Genomic DNA, 25,213 nt, shown 5'->3' on the forward strand with positions numbered 1-25,213 from the left:
CAATTCCACTAAACCCCCCCTCATTGTTAAAATAACAACCCACAGAGAATCATTCACATTAGTCTGCTAACATGTAATCCCGCGGAAAACAGATTTCTGTGATTCTAGGAAATAAAAAATTATTACCTCAAACATATTGTCTGTAGCAGACAGTATCCTCAGGCCCAGAACGAAGTTCTCACCAAAAATTGCACTTGTCACCCATATTCACTCTTCATTGACACCCTGGACAATGAAGAGAAAAGATCATAAATATTTATCCCCATGAAGAAGGAGTCAGATCTGTTTCCAATGACAGATCAGCATCAAAATCATTTTGCATGAACCTGAATGGATTCACAAGCTTCTCCCCCACAGTCCTGCCCCCGTTCCTTGCCATACACTCATACAAGTCCTCCAGAGCAAGAGCTATTTCAAGTTGAGGCCTTCCAGGATAAGGAACAATCCTTGGATTCCTCCGTTAATTCCTTGGCCTCCTTGGGCCTCCCGATGCTGACCAAATGCAGATCAGTGTGTTTGTTTTGGACCCCACGAGGCCTGGCCAGCCAGCATGGCCAGCATAAAGCCGTCTGCAAAATATTAGCTTCTGATATTTTTAAGGAGGGCAAAAAAGAACAAATTTAACCAGATCTCATTTCTTCAGCAGTTTGGGAGTTCGGTTTGGCACCGGTTAGGAATGGAATCATCCAGGCCATATTTGAAAGATGCTGTCCTTTCCGCATAGCCTTCTTACCTCTCTCCTGCCCTTATACGCCTTCCATTCTCATTCCTGGAGGGGACAGCATCAGAGAATGCCCTTCCCAGTGAGTCTCGTGTACCCCTGGCCTCACCAGCTGGTGACAGCCAAACAGGGCTATGTCTCCTTTTTATTCCCAAATTATATTGGCTGAAGTCTCTACTGGCTTTCCTGCTAAAAATTAGTCCACTCCTCTGAAAACAAGTCCCCAGACTGATCCTGAAAGGGTCTCCAAGGACAGCCTCTCTAATGCTCTGCAGTACATGCCCAGGATCCTTCATCTTCCCTGGCTTCCTCATCTTTCCACATGCTGCAGGGGCTGCCATATGCTGGGCTTGCTGTCCTCTGATGGTGGCATTGCTGCAGGCCACTGCTCCAGCCCCAGGGACACTGCTTCCCTGGCTACCACATTTGACTAGGCCAGGCAGACTTTTATAAGACCTTACCAGAGGCTTGGGCGCTAACAGCTCCTTCTGGAAGTGGGGCTCTTGGAGGGCCATCGCCCAGTGGCTCTGGGCCTCCATCAGGCATTCCAAGGAGCAGCCTGCTTTGGCCTCCAGGCCCAACTGCCTCTTTATCACTTTCTCTAGGTGGTTGTCTGGACTCAGAGTCCTGACAAATAGTTCATGGCACTTTGTTTTCCCCACTTCTGGGCTATTCAGTCTTAAAGGACAAAACAAGGGGCTAGTCCCAGTGGGCTGCACCCAGTGACCAGCTCCTCACCATACGTTTCTCAATGGGAGTGCCATTGGCCTGTTGAGAAGGGCAGGTCTTTACTGCGCAGGACCAGATTCTGCTCACTAAATACCAGTCATGTCTTTTCCCTGTTCTTATGATCACTATTCAGCACCTAAATGAGAGATGCCATTCATTTGCAAGTGAAGTCCCAAGGCATTCTGGAATTACTTCTTCCTCAGAGAACCTCGGTCTTTTTTCTCTTAAAGCTTGGATGAGGCCCATCCACATTATGGAGAGTAGTCGGCTTTACTCAAACTCTGCTGATATAAATGTTAATCACATCTAAAAGCAACATCTACACTGGTGTTTGACCAAACATCTGGACACCATACCTCAGCCAAGTTGACCCATATAATTAGCCATCACACAGTCTAAGCACAAACAGTACTTTTAAGGCATATGACAATCTACATTGAGATTTAGGGGGGAAAAAATTCTCTAGCTGCACGGACACATAATTCTGCTAAAGAAACACACATCCAGTGTATTTCTGAACATAGAGCACCTAACTCTTGCCCTGAAACACCTGCATTTGGGTTATCTCATTTTTTAGAGCTTCCCCAAGAATAGTGGAGCTTAGCCTTATATATAGGGACCTCGAATGGTGCATTAAATGATTAGATTATCTCAAACAGCACTGTTTGCCTTGAAGATGATATCTAGACTCTCCCGTAGGAGGCAGAAGCTGCTCCTAATTCTGAAAATTTTAACCTCCCCAAGTCCAAAGAATGTGAAGTTCTGCTGTCCTGGCCCCTCTTAGTCCCCTTGGGCAGCTAATGACCAATACACTCCATGAGCTGAACAGAAAACAGCTTCTGCTGAAATGAAAGTTCTCAACAATTGTTGGACCCTGGGATATACACTGTCCTGTCCTCTGATTTGTAGAGTGCAGTGTCCATCCATCCCCAGCCATGAGGGTTCGGAACATCCCTGTGATAAGAAAAGCCATAATTAAGGAGTAAGCCTTTATATGAAAAACAAGATGGAGTTTGCAAGCAAACTTATGAAAGACCCTACAAATATTAGTATATTCACCAAAACAAAACACTAAAGCCAAGACACTAAAGAACATATAATAGCATCTAATTTATCTTCAACTTGTCATTATGGGTTGTGTATATTTAACTTCCACTTATCATTCCTTAATACGCTGACATTTTTTCAGGATCTCTCTCCCCAGAAGTTTCAACATGAAGCTTGTAAGTTATTTTTATCTTTGCATATTACGGCAATTCCTTCTCCGTGTCTGTTTTTCTTCCGAGTGTTCCCTGCCTGCTTTTATCACTTGGAGCAGTGACTCCCCAGAGACACAGCACCAAAACCTGTGCTACTGATCCTGCTTACACACATTCCAACTCCCTAGCCCCCCTCCTTGCCCCTTCTGATGAATGAAGAAGGTAGTTCTCAGGTTGGGTGGACTTCCCCCTTCAACTTCCTTCATCTCTCCCAAAGCTTCACTGCAAAAACCTCCCTTCCAGTTTTGCTGTCTGCTTTCCTCCTTTCTCTGGTCCTAACTCTCTCGGTTTCCTTCTTCTCCACTTATCCCCCAAATGTGCAGCTGGGATAGAAATCCCTACAGAAATAGGGCCATGCACACTGGCATCTCATGTAGGCAGAGCTCAAGTTCAAGGAGGGGAAAATATATTCTCCCTGAACCATGTCCTTTCTGTAAGGCATCCTCTGCAAAATGGTGGGCGAGTCTCTGCCTCTCTCTTTCTTCCCCTCACTTCTTTGAGAATATTTAGCCATAACAGAAACAAAAAGAGGAAGAGCTCTGGTGCTATTTTCTGGAAGAAAAACAAAAGGATGAGGGTAGGAATCATCCCAGGCTCTGAAACCATGACTATTACCACCAGCATTTCAAGCAAGCTTATTAAAAAGTCGTTTACTTCCAATTACAGAAATCAGTCATCTTTGACTATATAAAGGAATATGAAAAACCCAGTTACTAATGAAAGTAATAGTGAATTTGAGGGTGAGTAATGATCAGAAGGCATAGGTTTAGTATGTGGGGTCCCACATTTGTAAAAAAAAAAAAAGTTTTCATGTTTTAATTTATCTAAAAACTAAATACGCTGCCAAATCAAACACCTTAGTGCCTGGGGTTTACTTTATATCCCTAAACGAGCCCTGCTCCCTACATCCACAGTTAATGAGGGGCTTGTACAAACTAGCCTCCCGTGTGAGCTGGGGGCACTGGGAAGAAGTAGGAAATACCTGCCCCACCCACAGTGGAGCAGAGGAGGCTTGAATGTGCCCAGGTACCTCCTGGGCGTGTCCCGTGGGCTACCTCTGTAGCTTCGGGATGGAAGTCAGAGGCCATGCTACATGGACCCTCCCCTTGCCCCAGATAGCAGCAGCCTTGGCAACCAGAGCCACATCTTCAAATGGAAAGAAGGATTGTGATCTATAGCTACTCCTCCAGGGCAGGTCTTGAAAGCTGGTTAGATCCTTCCCTTGCTGAGATAAGAACTTCCAAGCATCTAAAGTAATATCTTTTGAATGGAAGCCAACACAATCATGAGCCCTCAGCTCCCTGAGATGTTTAGTACTTAACAATTCATGCTGGTTGCTGAGCTGAAAAATTTTCCTTCTGCTTACCTACTTGCACATTTATTTGAGCTTTTAACAAATGTGCTTATTTACTTAATTCTCTGAATATGTTTATGGAATATTATCACATACTGGAATAGTGATATCAATAAGCTCCTTAGCTTAATTAAGTGGATACAATAGCCAAATGCCTAAGCTTCAGATAGAATGTGCTAATCTCATATGATTATTATGATTACCTGGGTAACCAGAATGAATATCCCACAGGAAAAGAATCAGGTCTCCCAGACATGGTATAATTTGGTCATTTTTTATAAATGAGAGCATTCTCCCAAAATGTGATCATCATGTACTGTCCTGGTGATAAGAAAGGCGCTGTCTTGAAGCCCAGACTGCTGTCTGGTGTTTTCATCCTGAGCTGAAATCCTCATCAATTATGGGGCACATCCTCCTCTGCAAGATAGGGCCAAGGTGATGGGTGCTCTTGAGAAAATCCCGGTGGGGGAAAATCAAGGCAAGTTACAATGTGTTTTTCTTGAAATTATTGATATTAAGAATGAGCTGCTTTTTTTTTTCCCTCTGTGACTTAATAATGTTACCAAGTGGAAGAAAAGTCTTGAAATCTGGAGAATTGAAATGTCATGTTGGAATGAGAAGGCTTAAAAACATTTGCCTGACATTTAGACCATTCTTGGTCTCCCACTCAGTGTCCTGTCACTGAACCTTTCTCTTTGGGGAATCCATGAGAGGACCCATCCTCCCTCTCCCAGAGAGGGCTGAAGTTTTCTCAGGGGCCTCCCCCAGCCCAAGCTGGTGGAAATCCCTTGGGTTGCTGCCACTATTCTGGGCTTCCTCTGACCCTCCACCTCTCACCCTCTCCTTCCTTGCACATGGTCCTGAGCACTAACAGAGTTCTGACAATAAGCTGGAACTCCTCATCGCCCCCAGCCCTGGCAGTGGGACTCAGACCGTGGCCATTTTCAGTCGACACACAGGACAGATGATTGTCACTGTGTGGCCGGTACCCAAGCACAATTGTCAGCATGCTGTAGGAACATCCCATTCCCTCTCAAAGAAGCAAATTGCAGTGGTTTTTAAATTTTAACTTCTTTCTATAAATATACATAAATAGACTTCTACATAAATCATAAATCATTTGTACCATTTTTTTTTTATCTCGCTTGGCTTCTATCTCTCCGACCCAATTCATCCTCCACCCTCAGTTAACTCATCGTAACAGCTTTATGGGGATCCAGTCACGATACTCCATGCTCAGGGGGGCCTGGGTGTCTCGGTAGGCTAAGTGTCCCACTGAGCACCTGACTCTTGATTTCGGCTCAGGTCATGATCTCAGGATCGTGAGATCGAGCCCCGAGCAGGCTCCACGCTGAGTGTGGAGCCTGCTTAAGATTCACTCTCTCCCTCTGCCTCAACCCCCACCTTGTGCACTCTCTCTTAAAAATTAATTAATGAATTAATTAATTAAAAATAAAAATACCTCCATGTTCATATGGCCATGTAGATGTGTGTGTGTGCCATGCACACACATAGTTTTATACACACGTATATAAGGCTCTTGTCATTGTTTGATCAAACACAGGATCATTTACGCCCTTTTTTCCCCATTGTCTTCTTTGCTTCCTTTTTCTCCTTTCCTGCTCTACTGAATTATTAAAATTTTGACATTATTTCCCTGCAGTCCTCCCCGCTGCCTTTTTTCTGATCCTCTATTGATTTGGTTGTTATAGTATGTATTTATTCTTCTAGAGTTTAAAAGTAACTATAACAATGTCTGTAGTTATTGCAAATATACCCTCTACCCACCCACCTCCAGGGCTGTAGCCTGAACATCCCCTCATCTTATCTCTATCTTGTTATTATGGCTTCAAGTTTTAGTTTTCATACACACACACACACACACACACACACTCACGCACAGAGTTTTTATGGTCAGTAGTTAAGTATTCTTACTTACTCCTTTTTATGCTCATCACTGTTTCTTTTTCCTACATATTTCTCTGTGTTAATTTTTCTTCTTGCTGATCATGATAATAACTTTTTAGACTTATATGGTTCTTATATCCCAGGCATTCTTCTAAGCATGTTACATAGGTGACCTAAATCAGTCCTCACAGCAGTTACTAGTACTAACCCTGTTTCATAGATGAGAAACTGAGGTGCAGGGCCATTCACTAGCTTGCACAATGGTGCACAGTAGGTAGCCCAGCTGGTCTGCAAATTAGGGCACCTGGCTCCAGAGTCCATATACTGAACATCCATATACTGAACATCTCAGTTGACCCCTTTCTGGGGAGTGGTAATCTGTGGGTGGTAAATGCTCTTAGTCCTCTTATGACAGAAAATGTCTTTATTGTGCCCTCATTTATGAATGAAAGTTGGACTAGGTATAAAATTCAGGTTGACAGTTACTTTCCTACATTGTCCCAGCACCCATTGCTATGGCTGAGATGTGGGCTGCTGTCTAAGGAGTTCTGTTACAGGTCCCCTGGCAGCTAGGGATAGGGGCTCTTCTTCCCTGAAGATCTGCAGTTGTCCACTGCAACATGTCCAGGTGTGGATTTGTCTTTCTTTGCACTGCTGCGTGCTCAGAGTGCACTTGCAACCCAATGGCTTACATCTTTCTGGAAAAGCACGCCTGCTGTCTTCTCCAATACTGCTTCTTCAGCATGCCTACTTCCTTTCTTCTAGAAATCTTTTTTTTCCTAATATTTATTCATTTATTTATTTATTTGAATGAGAGAGAGCAAGAACAAGTGGAGGTCAGAGGGAGAGGGAGAAGCAGACTCCCCACTGAGCAGGGAAGCCCAACTCCAGGCTAAATCCCAGGACCCTGAGATCATGACCTGAGCCAAAGGCAGATGCATAACCGACTGAGCCACTCAGGTGCCCCCCCCCTTTCTTCTAGAACTCTTGTCAGACATCTAATGAAGCCTGTCAGTCTCCCTTCTGGGACTGCTAACTGCCTTTTCCCATTTTCTGTCTTGCTCTCTGTTCCACGTTTGAGGTGGGTGTGGGGTGACTTTTTCCATAGTATCTTTCCAATCACTAATTCACCTTTAAAATATGTCCAGTCTAGGAGCGTCTGGGTGGCTCAGTCTGTTAAGCATCCGACTCTTGGTTTCAGCTCAGATCATGATCTCAGGGTCGTGAGATGGAGCCCTGCATAGGGCTCCGTGCTCAGCATGGAGCCTGCTTGAGATTCTCTCCCCCTTTCCCTCTGCCCCTCCTCCCACTAGAGCTCTAAGTAAGTAAGTAAATAAATAAATAAATAAATAAATAAATAAATAAATAAATATCTTTTTAAAAAATATGTCCAGTCTGGGGTATATTCCCTTATTCCCTCTATTGTTCTTGGTTATTTGTGTCAATGACTCTATTTTTCATTTCAAAACATCTTTCCTATCCACCTATTATTCTTGTTTCATTCTTATTCATACCTAGTTGCTCTATGATTTCTTATTCCTTTTAAAGAAAATGTAAGCCGTCATTAATCTCTTTGAGTATTCTCATCATACTTACTTTAAGTCTGTCTCGGGAGCCTAGAGTGGTACAGTCATTATGGAGGCAGCACCTCAAATTAATACAGATCTGCTGAGACCCAGCGGGGGCTTCTCTCACAGACCTGTAAGACTTCATGTTCCAGCATGGCCGTCACAGCGCTACTGGTGTTAATGGGAGTGGGAAGCTATCCAGTTGTCCTACCCTCCAGGAAGGGGAGTAAAAAGTTGGGGTACACACTATGCAATGTATGCAATAGTTAGAACTGAGGACTAGATGCACATGCAGCAAAATGGATAGATGTCAAAAACACAGTGCTAGCAAGGAAATAGGAAACAGAATGCAATCTGTAGCACAGTATTTCTTTCATCGCTTAAAAGTTGCACAGAAAACTTTAACATGAAATGTAAGAATATATGTGATAAAAGACTATATATCAAACCAAAGGGCCACCTAGTAGAGGCATAAGGGAAGGGGAAGTAGAGATGGGGCATAAGGCATGGGGATAAACACACACACACACACACACTCACACATACATGCAGGGCTTTATCCATACTGACAAGGATAATGTGCTGTTAACTAAAGAATAAGACTAATTCAACCCTTTGTGAGTCTGCATCAATAAATGTCTCTATCTGTCTATCAAAAAAATTACTTTCGTCTCTAATGAATTCATGTTCTAGCTATTAATTTTACTATCTTTTTTTAGCATTAGGTTTAGTCATACATTTTGGCATTTTTGTGGCCAGGTCCATTTTTAATGAAACACATTTTATTCCTTTCTCTTTCCCTCTGTCCGGTTCTGCTCATCCCTCTCTATCTGGCAGACCCTCCAGGCCCCCCATCTGAAAGACAATGGAGTGACTGCTCCATGGCCATATTGGGATGTGGCCCATCTGGGCAGAGCCTCAGGGGGCAGCTTGGTGTGGCAACTGAGAGTAGCTGCGTGTGAAACCTTCTTCCTCCTTGGGCTTCTGGTAGGACATGAACCATAGCCCTTGGCAACATCTAGTAGCACTTTTTTTCCTCAGTCCCCCTTCAGTCACAGGTGGGGTGGCAGGGGCCTCTCACCCCACCCTGCAGCTTCAGACCGTGTCTTGCTTGCATGGTGCACTTTTAGTCACCTTCCTGCTTCCTGACCTAGAGCCCTGCCAGCTGAAAACCTGGGCTCCCCCGACCAGTCTTCATTTCTGTCCCACTTCAGGTCTTCAGAAATCTGTCTTGAAAGCTAATTTAGCAAAGTTTCCTTAATATTCTCTTGTTTTATTTTATTCACCATTGCTATGGTGGGAAGAGGTAGGTCCTGCCTCAATCGATTTTCAAATTATCCAAACAAGTTTAGATACAACCTGATGAAAGAGATATTAGCAAGGAGGAGATGAATATGCCTGATCTTAAGACTTCAAAGGATTTACATACTCCTGTTTGTTGGAAATTCATATAAGCATTACACACATAATTTATGCTGGGCCCATTAATTTTACAAATAGCCTTACAAACCGTCTTTGGGGAGTCTAACCTTTCGGTAATCACAGTCCTCTGTGTTAGAGTACAAAGAAACTGGCATCCCACGTCACAGCTGAAATCCACACTCTGAATTCAGACCCACTAACTAGACTTTCCCTTCAAAGAGGCCCCTCAAGCAGGCGATACAATTCTGTGTCCTCTCCCCACACCCCAATCCTGCTACTGAAGTTTACTTTAATTTGATTTTACTGAAATGCTATAGTAATAGAGTCAAATAGAAGAACAGATTTTCACTGGGGTCCAGAGCCCTTAGTAATGACCCTGGACCCTAGACTCTAGTCTTTCCCAGCCCTACTGCTCCATTCAAGCCCTCCCTTCCAATCCCCACCCCAAACCAGTGTATGCCTGGCCTTGTCCACCATTGTTGCCCCCACCATCATTGTTGACTGCAGTGTCTTCCCCACCCTCACCTTAACACCTCGGCTCCCTTCAGAATCCACCCAAGGCTCACCATTAGTGATGATGCCTTTCCTAATGCCGATAACCCACCTTTCCTCCTCTAAGCTTAAGTCTACCATTGATTTGACATTTAACCACTCGTCCTTCAGACCTGTCATCTTCTGAATATAGTATCCTTTCCATATGTCTGAAAGTGCCTTCATGCCTTAAACTAGTCTGGTGTGTCACATACGTTGACATGTTATCTCTTATCCTCCCAAACGTCTTGAGAGATGGTAAAATGGATATTATCCCAGTTATTTTACTATGACCCATTTTTCAAAGGATAAAATGGAGGTTCAGAAATGTTAAGTAACCTGCCCTACTAGAAGTAGCAGAGTTGGGATTTGAACTTAAAATCTGTAGACCTACAAGTCTGTAATTATCTTCTAGTTTAACCAAAATGGCAAAGAGGTTTGCTTCATCACGAGGTCAACTCCCAGTGAATGGTTATAGCTGCCCAAAGTGCTGTGTTGAAGAGCCCAACCCAGGCTCAACAGGAACACAAACCATCCATGAGGGAAGAGCAAGGTCTGTCATGGGTCCAGCTCTTAAAAGGAAGAATATGCCGGCACCCTGTTTGTGGTCCCCTGTATCAGGCTAGCTTTCTTGAACTAGAAGAGACTTCTTAAATAGTCTGTATATTCTAGCCTAGCACTTAACATGGTGCTCAACATACAGTGCATGAGCGAGAAATATTTACTCCCTGGTCGTGATGTCAGCATCCTCAGTAAGGCACCGCATCACGGAAGTTGTGCAAGCAGCCTGCAGATAGCCATATTCTGCCAGGGGGCAGGGGTCAAAAGTGAAGCGCTCTGCTCTGGATCAGCTAAGCAGCTTTCCCTTGGTGAACAACTCCAAACTGCCAGGCATGCAAAATAAAATGTGAAGCTTGAGGAAAATTGTTTTATCCAAAAGACTATCATTGTAAAAAAATAAGTGTTGCTTCTGCATGATGATAATATTTTTCATATGAACTACTTGGTACAGAAAAACTCTATGCCACACCACCCCACATGTGGCAATTAGGGAGGTCATGCGTCTCCACTGGAGCTCCCCAGGGGTGGTTGCGGGTTCCAAGTACCCCTCCGCCCCCTACTAACACCCCCATTCTGGCTATCAATGAATCAGAAAGGGAGAGAGGGTGTTTCTGGCATGCACTATTGTAAGTTACTGGAGACAGAATTACTAATTACCACCATTCACCTACAAGTGGAGCCTCCCCCATCCCTCCACGCCCCAGCTGCCCTCCCTGACCATCTCTTGCCTCAGGCTGGGAGTTCTCTGTTTCTGTTTCATCTCTTTTCCATACCTCAGGATGGGGATGTGTCCAGGAACCCAGGCCAAAACCAGCAAATTTATCACCATGCTAATGACAGCAAGCCGCATGCTGAGTGAATTCTGCTTTCCCCCTCAACTCCTTCTTTTGCCAAAACCTGTGGAACTGCAAGATCCAGCAGATTGCAGAAACTGTTATCTTCACATGAAGAATGACTCTGTTAGAAAATGCAATTAGGTATCAGCTATAAGGCTATTTTTAGATGCTTGTTTGGGAACATCTCAGAAACAAAAATCGCCATGTGGTAGTCAACGTTAGCCAAGTCACCCAAACTGAACATCCATACACACATTAAACCTACCTCTCTCAATATGAGCATTATAAAGACCCACCTGCGGTCCCCTCAGGATGGCTCATTGTTCTGGGAGTAGGTATTTCTGTTTGTGGAGTCTATAGAACTGGCAGTCCTGGGGGCAAATTCCCCTCTTTGTTTACATGAGCAGCTCTTCCCAGGCTGGGGGCCATGGAGAATCTAACCCTGCTTCCCCTGGGTTTGGAGAAGGGACCCCGGTCTGTCATTCCGCTGGGAGCAGGGGAAATCATGCCATGCGAGACTGAACACCTACAGGGGTGAGGCATGAGGGTGGGAGGCATGTAGGTGAGGAGACCTCTCGTTGGGGAGGCCCATGGTCAGGGAGACAAGCTGTCGGGAGTCTCGTTGGGAGATGGTTTCCCAAGGAGGAATGCAGCCCAGTGTGTCCTCCAAAGGAGCAAGTCCCCACCCCGTCTCAACCGGAAGGAGGCACAGGTGCCAGGCTGGTCCAATGCTCACCCTTGGGCCAGATTTCCACTTCCACACATTCCCTAAATTCTTACCCTTCCCCACTTGAAATTAGGGTTTCCCACTGCTTATGCCCAATTCCTGGCTTCCTCTCTGCGCGTAGTCCTCTCCCGTGGGGACACATGGAAGGCAAGGCACAGACTGGCGCTCTGGCAGGAGCTGAAGGAACTGGTGACATTTAACCCAGAGAGGACAGGTCCAGGTGGAGACATGGCATACTCAGATCCTCACTGCCAATGAGAGAGGATCCTTCTCCTATGCTGTTCCAGAGAACCGACCAGGTCCAAACCTGGAAGTTAAGGGAAGCAAGTGTCAACATCACATCAGGAGTTACTGTTTATACAACTTAATCAGTGGAACAGCCTGGATACATACAAGTCATACAAGTAGCAGGGACTCCTGAATGGGGCGGGACATTAAAGTGAATGACCTCTGCCGTCCCTCCCAGTCATAGCATTCTATAGAGATGCCCTAGAACTTTCTGTGAGTGACGGGGTCTCCTGTGACTGCTTCATTGTCTACTCATCTTTCAAAAACTCAGCTATCGCCTTTGAGGTGTCAAATGTACTTTATGTAAAGAAAGGAACACATTAGACAAGGGAGCGGTGAAGTTCCCAGGCTCTCTCGGGGTCCCCAGGGGCCCGGTCACATCTTGTGAATGGGACACGTGATGCAGACAGCAATGACATTTTAACAAGTGTGCTGAGCCCTTGGATATAAACAAACCCAGGGGGTGGGGTGCTTCACCCCTCCTTCCAGCATGAAATCATGGAAGTATAGTAGAGATAGAGGAACACTGGAGGTCACTTCACCCCAAGTCCTCCCCAGGGCAGGAGTTCTCGCTCTCACACCCCGAAGACTATCACCCAGCCTCTTCTCAAACACTGTCAGGAAAGGACTCACTGCTCTGCCGGGAAATGTAGTCCAAGTTGAGACAACTTAATCCATGTTGAGACAGTCTTCATTGTGAACTGTTTCTTCCCTCTTATTGAGCCCCTAGTCTGTCTTTATTCAACATGACTTCTGCCCTCAGGGAGAGGACCAAGATAAATCTGTTCTCTCATCCAAATGACAACGTTTGGATTTTTTTAAATTTTTTTAAAAGATTTTATTTATTTATTTGAGAGAGAGAAAGAAAGCATGAGTGGGGTGGGGGGGCAGAGGGAGAGGGGAAGCAAACTCCCCGCTAAGCAGGGAGCCTGATGAGGGCTTGATCCCAGCATCCCAGGATCATGACCTGAGTCAAAGGCAGATGCTTAACCAACTGAGCAACCCAGGCACCCCAACAACGTTCAGATTTTTACAGACAGTGATTATCTCTGAGCCTCTTCTCCCTCCAAGTCTTTCCTTCTCCATCTAAACATCTCAGATCACCTCAAATATTTCTCATATGGCATGGTTTTAGATCCCTCACCATTTTCTATAAATATTTTCTATTTTAGTAACATTCCTTATGAAGAGTAACTCCCAGAACAAATGCCAACTGTGGTCTGACCACTACAGCATACATATGCAGAGTTCACCACCATCACCTTCCTTCAACTACACACTATACCTTTATTAATGCAACCTAGAATAAATAATATATGTTTCATAGTAAATGATCAACTGCTGTGTTCATATTAAGGTTATCCTTAACTAAAACCATTTTTTTCCTTGACACAGTTTCATACAGCTTAAAAGAATAAAAGTAGATTTAAAAGTGGCCCTGTAAATTATTATAAGATCCAATCCTGCCTCTCCTTCCATTAATAATAGACAGATAGAACTATTGAAGAGACTAGGGCCCTAACAAAGGTTACAAGTGACAGACTAAGGTAACTGAACCCAAAGGTGAAATGTGTATTTACATTGATGTGCCAAGATGCCAGCATGCCAGCCAGCCTGTTCTTCCAACACCACCCAGTGCCTGAAGGGCTCTTCTTGGAAGCTATGCCCACTTTTATCTTCCTTCCTCTACCTTGTTTTTGTTTTGTTTGGGGGGTTTTTTTGCTTGCAACCTGCTTCTGAGGTAAAGTCTTCCTCCAGCCTGCAGGAAACTCACTAGTGGTTTTCCTTTGTGTCTTTGACAGGTCGCCTGAAGGAAGAAATCACCCAGCGGCATATGCAGCAGGTAGCTCTAGGTGGGTACGAAGTGAAGATGCAGGAAGAAGGTGAAGGTAATACAAGCTGTGTGGTCTTGGAAACCTAGACCCAGCTAAAAGATAATCCATCTAGAACCCTCAAGAAGGTTAAGGAAGGCAAGGTTTGCTGTCAGTGCAGCTTCCTCTGGATGCTCCTCCTCTCTGCACTCTGGGACAAGTTACCCCCGTCCTGCATGCTTGCTCCCAGTTGTCCGGACTGGCACCCCACCTTCCTAGTTGCTGCCTCATCTCCTGACCTTTCCACCCCACACCCCAACCCAAGTTCACCCCTAGGTCCCAGCTTCTCAGAGCTCTACTCTGAGCTTTCCAGAGCTACTACTAATGAATCCTAACAACAACCTTGAGTGATGAAGACAGCGACTGTTTTCTGAACCACCCCTGTGCACTGCTGTGTGTGCTTAGTCTCCTTTCTGCCTTGTGACTGTCCTCAGAAGTAGGTGCATTTTTTGGGATGAGGGCAATTTAATGACTTGCCCAGGGTCACATGGCTAGGAATCATTGAAACTAGGATGTGAAGCCAGGTCTCTGAGTCCACACGTGGTGCTCTTAGCCCCCATGCCATTCACTGCCAACAATGATGGGCTCACTTAACACATTAATAAGGCAAACACTAACCAACACAGTGATATGCTAAGGGAAACTTGGCACCTTTTAAGCAGTGGACAGCTGCAGAAAATGCCCCCTTTTGATATGGGACCCAAGGAAGTCACCTGGGAGGAGAGTTCAGCTCCCAGAAAGCCTGGTGGAGCCGGTATCTGGGGCACGACCCCCTTGTTTCCTCTCCAGCTGGCCAAGCACTTATGGTGATGAAATAAGCAATTCATGTATTCCAAATGAAGGGTTCCACTTGAGATGCCCTGGCCCCTGGAACCACCTGAAATCAGAGAAGTCCAGCACCCAGGACATCTAGAGAGGAGATGGAGGAGACTCCCAGTGTCATAGGGATGACCCACTGAACCCCAATAATTTGGATTATTAGGAAGGCGGGTTGTTTAGTTTCAGTTAGAGTAATGATCATATCACATAGCCACTGGTTGCATCAGAAACAAGGAAGGAGGAAGCCTGAGGCACACTGACCAGAACTTGAGCTTCCCTCCATAGACCCTGGCACTGAGAGGTCAGGTCAACGTGCTGGGCCTGCCCTCCCATCACCAGAGATGCAGGCAGGGAGTCAGGGCTGAGATGCTCCTGAGTGCTTCTCCAGGAAGCAGCCAGGACTCCCCCCGGGGCCCCGATTCATAGGGCTGGGCTAGGAAGGGTCTTAAGGACCTCTGTGGGGCAGCTGTGCCAAGGTGACCCGCGGACCTCGCAAATAGGTCACTGGGTGGGGAGTCATCCCTAAGGACTGCCACTAGGCCCTGCATCTGAGGGCTGCCATCTGGTCTATTCTCCAGTCTTCACGAGGCTGAATGACTAGAAAAAATGACTGGAAAACACTGGTCAATTCCTGAGGTTTTCAGGGCAAGAGATGCTCCATCCTCTCCGACACCCCCATCCCAGACAGTCCCGGGCCTGTGGGAAATAGCTGCATGTCTTCTCCATAATTCCTCTTGCTCATCTCTCTGGGAGCCTTCTCCTGAATTACAGCAGGTGTCAGGTTCAACAGGGCCCAGCTTTGCCTGAAGTAATCAGCAGGCTTCAAATGGAAAACACTCTGGATGGAAGTCTAATTAAGAGCATTTGAAATACCTATTTATTTTAAAAGCGCACTATCCCAATTAGAAAAGAAGTGTTAACATCTCCCAGCTGCCATTTTGAGCTTAAATGCCATGTTTTTAGTCCAGACTTCTCAGGAGCTTGTCTGACAGAGCTTTGGAACAGCCAGTGCTCACAAGTCCCCTGGGGACCACATTTTAGAGTTCTTCTCATGGGGAGAAACCCCTTATTGCAATACATTGTTTATAGAGCCGTTTCCTGCCTTCACCCTCGCCACTCAGGCCAGAGTTGGGGCCGAGGGCTAGGACCCAGGGTTCCAGGGAGACCCAAAGCAGCTTGGTGTATTTAGTGTTCAGTATACCCTGGTGCCCTGTACTTGGGGCTTCCAGGGGAGGAATGGGGGGTGACGACTTCTGCTCTTGCCCTCCTCACTCTCTTTTCTCCTTCCTTTGTCTCCTGTCTACTCTCCCTCCATTTTAAGTATTCCCTTCTGGTATTGTTTCTTTCTTTTGCCTCCATGTTCTGAGGTTTCCATGAAAGTGTAGGTCAGGTTGGTTGGTTGTTCTGGGGGGAAGAGGGGAGGGGGTAATGAGCAAAGCTGAGCAGGAGAGGTTTTCTCACGTATTTTGCGTAAGAATATGTCTGTGTATGTATGAGTGGGTGTATGCCTAAGAAAATGTGTGTAAAAGCAATCTTGTATCTCAGCGGAGCAAAGATTTAATGGCAACATGAGGGATGCCATGTGGAAGACACTGTAGATCCGGTGATGGGCTGGAGCCAGCTCTGCACCCATCGCAAGAGCGACCATTACCATTTCAGAAATTTGGGGAGCCATGGTAAGACACAGCTATTGTTAAAAAGTAAATTAGAGGGGCACCTGGGTGGCTCAGTCATTAAGCATCTGCCTTCAGCTCAGGTCATGATCCCAGGGTCCTGGGATCAAGCCCCGCATCGGGCTCCCTGCTCTGCAGGAAGCCTGCTTCTCCCTCTCCCACTCCCCCTGCTTGTGTTCCCTCTCTCACTGTGTCTCTCTGTCAAATAAATAAATAAAATCTTAAAAAAAAATTAAAGAGAGGCGCCTGGGTGGCTCAGTCAGTTAAGCATCCAACTCTTGATTTCAGCTCAGGTCATGATCTCAAGGTCGTGGGATCGAGCCCTGTGTAGGGCCCTGCGCACAGCGAGGAGTGTGCTTAAGATTCTCTCTCTCCCTCTCCTTCTGCCCCTCCCCCCATCCTGCACCTGCACTTGCACATGCACTTTCTCTCTCTCTCAAATAAATTTAAAAAATCTTAAAAAATTAAATTATAGAAACTCACTATTAAATTATATTAAAATGCAAAGGCAACAAATACTCAATAGTTATCACTTTCTAATTACAGATCTTCCTTGACTTACAGTGGGGTTACATCCTGATAACCCCATCATCAGTTGAAAATATCGTCAAAAATGCATTTAATACACTTAACCTACAATACATCTAGCTTAGCCTAGCCTACTTTAAACATGCTCACAACACTTACAGTAGCCTACAGTGGGCAAAATCACCTAACCCAAAGCCCATTCTTAATAGAGTGTTGAGTAGCTCCTGTAATGGATTGAATTCTGTCCTGAAAGTGAAAAACAGAGTGGCTGTATGGGTACAGGGTGGTTGAGTGTATCAGTTGTTCACATGGCAGCCCGGGAGCTGTGGCCCCTGCCACTGCCCAGCATCACAAAAGCCTGGCATGCTTCCTTTTGCTAGCCTGAGAAAAAATAAAAACTCAAAATTCAAAATAGAGTTCCCTTAAGTGCGCATCACTTTTGCACCATCCGAAAGCCAAAAAATCCTCAGTTGAACCATTGTAAGTTGGGGACCATCTGTAATTTACTACGTTTTACTATTATCTCTGCTCTTGGGATTATCTGCTACTACTGTGTCTTTATCATGGAAATGCTGTCTTAGGTTGCGCTACTGTGCATCTCTTCCCAGTTCCACATGCAGGGACGTCACCCCGGCAGCTTCAAACCAGCCTCGTGGGACTAGTTACGCCACGGAAATTGACAAATTTTATTATAAATTGGGGCGCTTTTTTCCCCCAGAGAGCTGGTGGTTCAACATTTGTCACCACCGCATGGCCATCCAGATAAGCACCAGTTTTGTGCACGTATGTGTTCTTAGAAAGACTTCTCTTCCTGGCTGAATATCTAGATGATGCTTCTTCCTTCATTTACTGCCTACCCAGGGAAGGCTGGCCCTTTAGAAAGTGAGTGGACAGGGAAACCAGGGTAGACAGACGTGGGGCAGGAGAAGCATAGGGCCCGGGGTGTGCCCTCGATATAACAGCCAGATTCTTGGGTCCTTTAAGAGAAACATCAATGATCAGTTCTATGAATATCATCAACAAACAAATGTTCCTCTTGTCTTAGAGGAGAGCCTACTCCCACATATCATTTCAGGATACAAGAAAACAATGCTATTTTTAATCAGGCATCATTTGGAACTGATATTAATTGAACTAGATTCAGCTGGTTGGGTTGAAATTGCTTTGCTGCATTTAGTTGCGTGTGGTTTTCCCACTTTATTGTACTAAGCCGCCCTGCATGGTATAACATTGTCCGTAATGCAGATGAGGCTGATCAGCAAATGTTCCTTGAGAACTTGGCGTGTGCCTGGCATTATTATATATTATTATTATATAGTCATTATATATACATAATTATATTATATATTCTTATATATTATTATTAGAGAGAGCTCAGGCTCTCTATGTGTAGCTTCTTCTTTAATGCTCCTGAAATCCCCATGAAGGAGATACTACTGTTACCCTCACTTTACAGTTAAATCCCAAAGGGTTAAGTGAACCTGCCTAACTTTGCTCAGCTCAGGGATGTGAACAGACACGCATGTCCAGTGCCCATGTGGTAACCACCACACCATGTCACCCTCAGCCCTGTGCAGGGCATCGTGGAGTTCACAGAGGGACAGAGATCCGATGCCTGCCCTCAAAGGGTTTCTACTCTAGCCATCGTAAGGGGAAATACACATAAAAAGGTAACTATCTAATTTTGGATTTAGTTACACATACTATCCTATTCACTACCCTCTTCCCACCGTAGCCCCAAACGGATTCAGCCTTGGCCTCTGTCATGAAGCCTTGCCTGGCCCCTTCTCCCCAAGCCTGCTTTGTCCTCCAGCCTCACACACCTCTAGAAGGCGCCAACCTTATTTTGTAATGTGTATTTTTCAGAGCTGTATTCTCCATGCTGAAATGTGAGCTCCTGGAAAGCTGGGTGCATCGAATAATCTTTGTAACCCTCGCACCCAGCATGGGCAATAAATAGGCCAAATCAATGCTTCCCAGATGACTTCCAGACTCACACATCTTGCAAAAGTATAATGGGACATTTGAACATAAAATAAGTCCATTTAAAAGAAGAAGAAGGAGTAAGTGCTTTTGGACCCCACAGCTGAGCCGATCACAATACAGTGGCAATAAATTTGACTCTCGCTTATCTAGCCACTAAGCAAAACGCAAAGCACCCAGAGTTATGTAGTTTTCATTTTCTGACAACAGGAAGCATTCTAACTAATTTATCTGCAGAAATAGAATTTCTTCCTGGAATGAAACACAACCCAGAATTTATTGTGCAGATTCTTATTAAAAGACATTGAGTGACACAGTGAACGATGTCTTCAACAGCAGTCTTACAAAAGATACCGAAATGTTGTTCCACCAGATGATTCTTATATCGACCCTCAACAAAAGCAAGAGGCCTGACATTAAAGCATAACTCATTGAAAACATTTATGGGAGCGGCCGAGGTAATCTGCTGCAGGTACTCTGCTTTCTGATGGTTGCAACAGAGCAGGAATAAAACCAGGAGAAGCTAGCCCCAGGAATGTGGTCTATGGCCTCTCTCCTAAGTGTCTCTTTTGAGCAATATTTGATCAGGGACAAGCTCTTTTTCTGCCCACAGTCAAAACTCTACCAAATGCCTGTGATTCAGACTTGAGACACATGGCACTAGCAGTATGTGACATGTGTCAGGTGAGAGGGACAGGCCATGAGAGCTTTGGGAACTTATCAGAGGGAGTGGCCCCTGGCAGTTGTCACCAAGGCCACAGGCCTACGCCGAACCATGAGGTTCGGAACAGAGTGGGGAGATAGTTGTCATGTGAAGGGTGTGGTGTGTGTGTGTGTGTGTGTGGTTGTGTGGGGTGTGTGTATGTTTTGTGTGGGGTATGTGTTTTTGTGTGTGGAGGGTAGAGGGAGAGGACTTTCTTGGGGAGTTATTTGAAGTAGTGGAGGGAAAATCTAAAATGGTGAGTTGGGCCAGTTTCACTGAAAGCCTTGAATCTAAGCATTTATCTTATGGGCAGTTGAGCCACTGAACATTTTTGAGCAAGGAAGCTTTGGTCAAAGAGGCCTTTTAAGAAAAGAAAGCCCCCAAGCAGTCATTCCAATTCTTCAGCATTTCTGACTGATGAGTAAATAATCTGTACCACCCCACCCCCAGCCCCTTGCCCACTTGCCCTGCTCTGGACTGTTCCTCTGGGCACACAGGCTTCCAGCCCAAACTTAGGGAGGGCCTCTGGGACGTCTGGCTGTCTGAGTAAATCTGCTGCCGACATCACCCGCTGAGATATGATGCTGCCCCAGGTTGCTGCACACTGATCACTTGCCCTGCAGACTGGCCTGGCCCCTTGTGGGTAGGTGGTCAGTCCATTCCTTTGTTCTATGGTAGATGGAAGTGGGGAGATCACAGCCCTTGAGAAGCTCACAGATGTGCCCCACACAAGCTGTCCATGTTGGATAATACCACACCTTTCTCTGCATTTATCCCTTGACCCAACTTCTGTGAAAACATAACCTCCTGGAACGTTCCATTGCTTCTATGTGTAGGCATGTTTTTTTTGTTTGTTTGGTTTTTTTTTTTGAGTTTTAATTTTTTTTTATTCTTATGTTAATCCCCATACATTACATCATTAGTTTTGGATGAAGTGTTCCATGATTCATTGTTTGTGCATAACACCCAGTGCTCCATGCAGAATGTGCCCTCCTCAATACCCACCACCAGGCTAACCCATCCTCCCACCCCCCTCCCCTCTAGAACCCTGTTTGTTTTTCAGAGTCCATCGTCTCTCATGGTTCGTCTACCCCTCCGATTTCCCCCGCTTCATTCTTCCCCTCCCGCTACCTTCTTCTTCTTCTTTTTTTTTTCTTAACATACATTGCATTGTTTCAGAGGTACGGATCTGAGATTCAACAGTCTTGCACAATTAGGCATGTTTTTTAATATACTGTTACAGAAGATAAAAATAATACTGATTAATAAATAAAAATCCGTGAGCATGACATTGGCGGGTTCCAAATGGTATCCTGAGATTCCCCCACCCCCAATACTAGCCTCTTGAATACTAGTCTTCCTCTCCCCTCCCCCACCCTCTCACCACCCCAGGAGCAGAAATCCTTTGAACAAAAGAAGCCCCCAAGAACAGTCTATTGTGGTTGCAGTGCCTCGTGGACCCTTGGATTGCCCCTGGGTGGTGTGTGCTCCCTGACCCTGAAAATAGGGCAGTGACAGCTCCACGTCCCCAGCAGGCGCCCTGAGGAGAGTTGGGAGAGCCACTGAGGCCAGAGGCTGCCTATTCCACTGCGTTGTCCCAGCTTAGAGTCTGCCAAGGGGCTCTCTTCTCCAGAACAGAATTCCTTCAGTGGGCTCTTGAGCCATCCCTGCTGCTCTCTAGACCGAGGCCTCTGCCATTCCTCTGCCTCTCCAAACTGTAGTTTAAGACTGAATCTGGAACTGCTTTTTTGGAATTCTGCTCCTGGGGATAACAAACTTGAGAGAAAGCAAAAGGTCAGATGTCATCCATTTATTTATCAGACTTCACTGAGCACCTCATATGATCCAGTCAGAACGTGAAACCATGAAGTCCAGGCTATGGGGAGGAACCACTGATTGGGATGGAACTGGAGGGGACCTTCCTGCATTCTCTAGCTCAGTAGTTTTCAGAATGGGTTCTCTGGGACCTAAGTGTTCTTAGGGAGCATGAGGCGAGGGGGAGGAGAGCCAGGGTGCAAGCGGCAGGGCCCCAGGATTTTTGCCCACCCTGATTCAATCAAAGCAACTTCTATTTCTCTTTTTGCCGTGAAGCCTTTGTTTGAAGAAAAGGTTCTGCAGCTTTTAACACATCTTCCTTCAGACTTTGCGGCTCTGTCTAAGACATTTCCAGAGGCAGATTCCCAGGTCCCCTTCCCAGAACTATCTGAGTTTCCTCTGGACTCACACAGAATTCCACTTGTACCTCTGTGATAGGACTTATCACATTGTGTGATAATTATTCAGTCTTTTATCCATTTCCCCCACTGTACAGAGATCTTTATTTCCCCAACACTGAGCACAGGGATTGGCACACAGTAGGTCCTCCATAAAGGTTTGTTCTGTGCCTAGGTTCCAACATTTGTAAAATGAGGTGGTCGGACCAAGTGATATCCTGTGCCCAGCACATCCTGAAACTGAGGCTGGCGTTTGCTGGTTGCCTATTGAATGAACAAATGAATCTAACACTTCTCACCCTCAGGTGTCATGATTTTACCTCTTTGTGAATGCAGTCCTCCTTAAGACATGCAAGAAACATAGCCTTGGTGGGGAGATGTGTGAGGGCTTGGATTAGAGGTGCCTTCATCCTCTCAGAAAGGAATGATCAAAATGCGAACCCCTGGAGTAAGACAGGATGTAAAGGAAGCAGCCACCCCAAAGGCTAAGATGTTGTCTCAGTTGGCTCCAGAAGGACGCAGGTGGCTCTGTAAGACCAGTAATAAATTCTCTCCACCTGAGTCAATTCTAATCCACAGTTGCTTGCGACTATAGGGCCAGCTTCTGTGACATGAGGCCAAATTGGGCCAGATTCCCAGGCTCAAGATGGAGTCTGTGGGTGAGGAGTCCCCACCCAATTTCCTTGCCGAGCTCCCAATTGCCAAGGCTCCAGTCCCCTTGGGTAGTTCCAGACTTCCTCACTAGCCATTCTGGAGAACAGAAGGAGGCTCTGGGCATCAGCCCTGGTGCCAGGCTTGAACTGCAGCTGTGGTTTAGTAAAAAGACACTTGCCTTGGAATCAGGAGGGCCCTGCTTGAATCATGCCTCTACCCTTTGCTAGTCATGTGACCTTTGTCCATCAACCTTCCTGAATTTCCATTTCCTTGTCCCTAAGAGAAGAATATCTGCTCCCAGGGCTGGTCTGAGTACTGGGTGAAGTGTGTGTGTGATGGAGTCAAGGACAGAGTATATGCTCAGCAAATCAACATGGAACCTATCTCTGAGTGCCAGGAACCAGACAACCAGATGCCCAGGCCACAGACACAGCCCCTTGCTGCAGAGCCTACCACAGCTCTGGGCCAACAGCAGCAGTTGGCTTAACTGGTGGAGGTCGCCACATTTCTGCATTCACCACATCCCTCTACCCACATGTGCTCATAGGCACCACTGATCACTCTACCTTGCAAAAATTCAGTCACTATCTCTTCCACTGAGCACTGGTTCAAGATGGTCCTTTTACCAGTTGCCAGGGCCATTTTATTCATCATGCAAATGTGCAGGAACCATGTATGCTACTTTGAATGAATTAAGCATTTGACCAATGTCCTAGTCAGTTGGGGCTGCTATAACAAAGTACCATAGACTAGGTGCGTGATAAACAACAGGAATTTATTTTTTCACAGTTCCAGAGGGTGGTAGCCGGAAATTAGGGTGACAGCATGGTGGTTCTAGTAAAGACCTTCCTCTGGGTCACAGACTGCCAGCTTCTCATTGTGTCCTCACACAGCAGAACAGGGGTGCGCAAGCTCTTTGACCTCTTTTTATAAGGGCACTAATCCTCTTCATGAGGGCTCCACCCCCATGACCTAATTACCTTCCAAAGGCCTCATCTCTAAATACCATCCCACTGGGGACTCAATTTCAACATATGAATTTTGGGGTTACGCAAGCAAACATACAATCATATCCAAATATATAATATATAACAAACATATACAACATGTATAACATATAATAAACATATAACCAGTCAAATATATAGAAGACAAAATTCTAACCTCTTGATGTCATCTGGTAAGGTAAAATGTATGGTGGCCGGCCCCTCTAGCTGGCACAAGTGACAAAAATCACCATTTGTGCTTGGCAAGTCCCAGCCCAGGAAAGGTATTAGTGTTCCCTAGGAACAATTCTGTTGCATAGTAATGGAGCTAGGTAAGACTCATTTCCCCAAAAGCTCATTTCCCCAAAGAAGTTGATCATGAGTTTGGGGAAGACCTACCAACAGGAAACCAGCATTGTTTTTATCATGGCGAACAGCCAAAAAACAAACAAAAACAAGAACAGAAGATAACCCAAAGTTCCCCTCAGTAGGCAGGTAGATAAATGAGCTACAGCTATGATATATTCATATCATCTGATATATTCACATAATTCATATTCATATAATGGAACACCATAGAGAATTAAAGATGAATAAACTAGAACTACACGTAGCAATATGAATAAATCTCAGAAACACAATGATGGTTGCAAGAAAGAAAATTGCTGAAGGATATATGTGGAGTGATGCCATTTATGTAAATTGTAAAACTGCTGATATTGTGTATCGGGGGAGGGGAGTGGGAGCTTTGTGTTATGGTGCAAGATAACATAAGTATGGAAAAATGCATAAAACATATGTACAGATGTACAGTCCAACAAATACTTACAAACAGAACCCCTCTGCCACCTCCTCTTAGGTCAAGAAATAGCTAAGTAATGAAGTAATTTTAAGGGATATTAGAGATACAGGGTCAGAGTGTGCCAGCAAGAAGGGAAGGTCTACAGCACCATCAGGACAGTGTTATCTTTGGGGGGCAGGGATAGTGGTTGGGGGTGGGTACTAAGCAGGCCTCCCCCAGCTCTGCAATATTCTCATTCAAACACACATGCACACACTCGGAAGCACCTATGGCGTACTATGGAATTTTTCAAAATACGGAGGCGATATGTGGGTGTTATTTATATCACTCTCTAAACTTTTTTATGTTTGAAATGGTTTATAATAATTTCCAGAACTCGATGAAGGATTACACTCCAAGAGTTCAGAGATCAAACAAAAATTACTGTTAAGTGGAATCCCCATGAGAGCAGTGGTCGTAAAAACCAAATCCCAATTCAATTCTGATTAACTTTCATTTCCTCACTACTGTTTGTGTCAGGAGCATTTCACTTAAAGATGGGAACAAAAAATTTACCCCTTCTCATTTCCTTTTCTAGGTGCCTTGTGTCCTCTAGGAGGGACTTAGTAGCTAAAGAGGGTTGCTGGACATACTGAGCAATGCAGGGGAGGTGCTTGTAAGCCCCCCTTTTGTTCTTCCACCATCTCTAAGTCCTTGCAGTAGGGACAGTTCGGCCTCTGCACTGGATGGAAATTGGACAGCTCAGTAACTCAGTTGCTCCCTCATTGTTAATTACAAACAAAACAAACAAGAACCAAAAAACATTGGTCATTTTATATTGTAACTACAGTCTCAACAATTCAAATTTCACTCAAAGCTAAGACTTCTCTCCTTTTCCCCAGCTAAGGCTAACCACCTGGAGGAAAGGAATACAATCAGCTCCTTCTCTTTCTAAGACACTTCCTCCCTCAGTCTGCTGAGCTCAATTTCCCCTGACTCCAAGAAGGAGTTGGAGAGAAGGAGGGAAGGCAGTTGGTAAAGATGTTACTTTGACTGGTACTTTGTAACATGGCTTTGTACTCTTTGGGCCCCGCAGAT

At 45.3% G+C, this 25,213-nt stretch overlaps 1 protein-coding gene across 1 annotated transcript in view; it reads left to right on the forward strand.

The window, feature by feature from the left end:
- The window catches only part of KIF6 (kinesin family member 6), a 430,038-nt gene that overhangs the window by 380,911 nt on the left and 23,914 nt on the right, over positions 1-25,213 (forward strand). Inside the window, exon 16 of the mRNA XM_044917220.1 lies at positions 13,707-13,757. Within this exon, the coding sequence (XP_044773155.1) occupies positions 13,707-13,757 (51 nt within the window). The remainder of the gene's footprint in view (positions 1-13,706; positions 13,758-25,213) is intronic.

This window comes from Neomonachus schauinslandi, chromosome 8 (genome assembly GCF_002201575.2).
Source record: "Neomonachus schauinslandi chromosome 8, ASM220157v2, whole genome shotgun sequence".
NCBI lineage: Eukaryota > Metazoa > Chordata > Mammalia > Carnivora > Phocidae > Neomonachus > Neomonachus schauinslandi.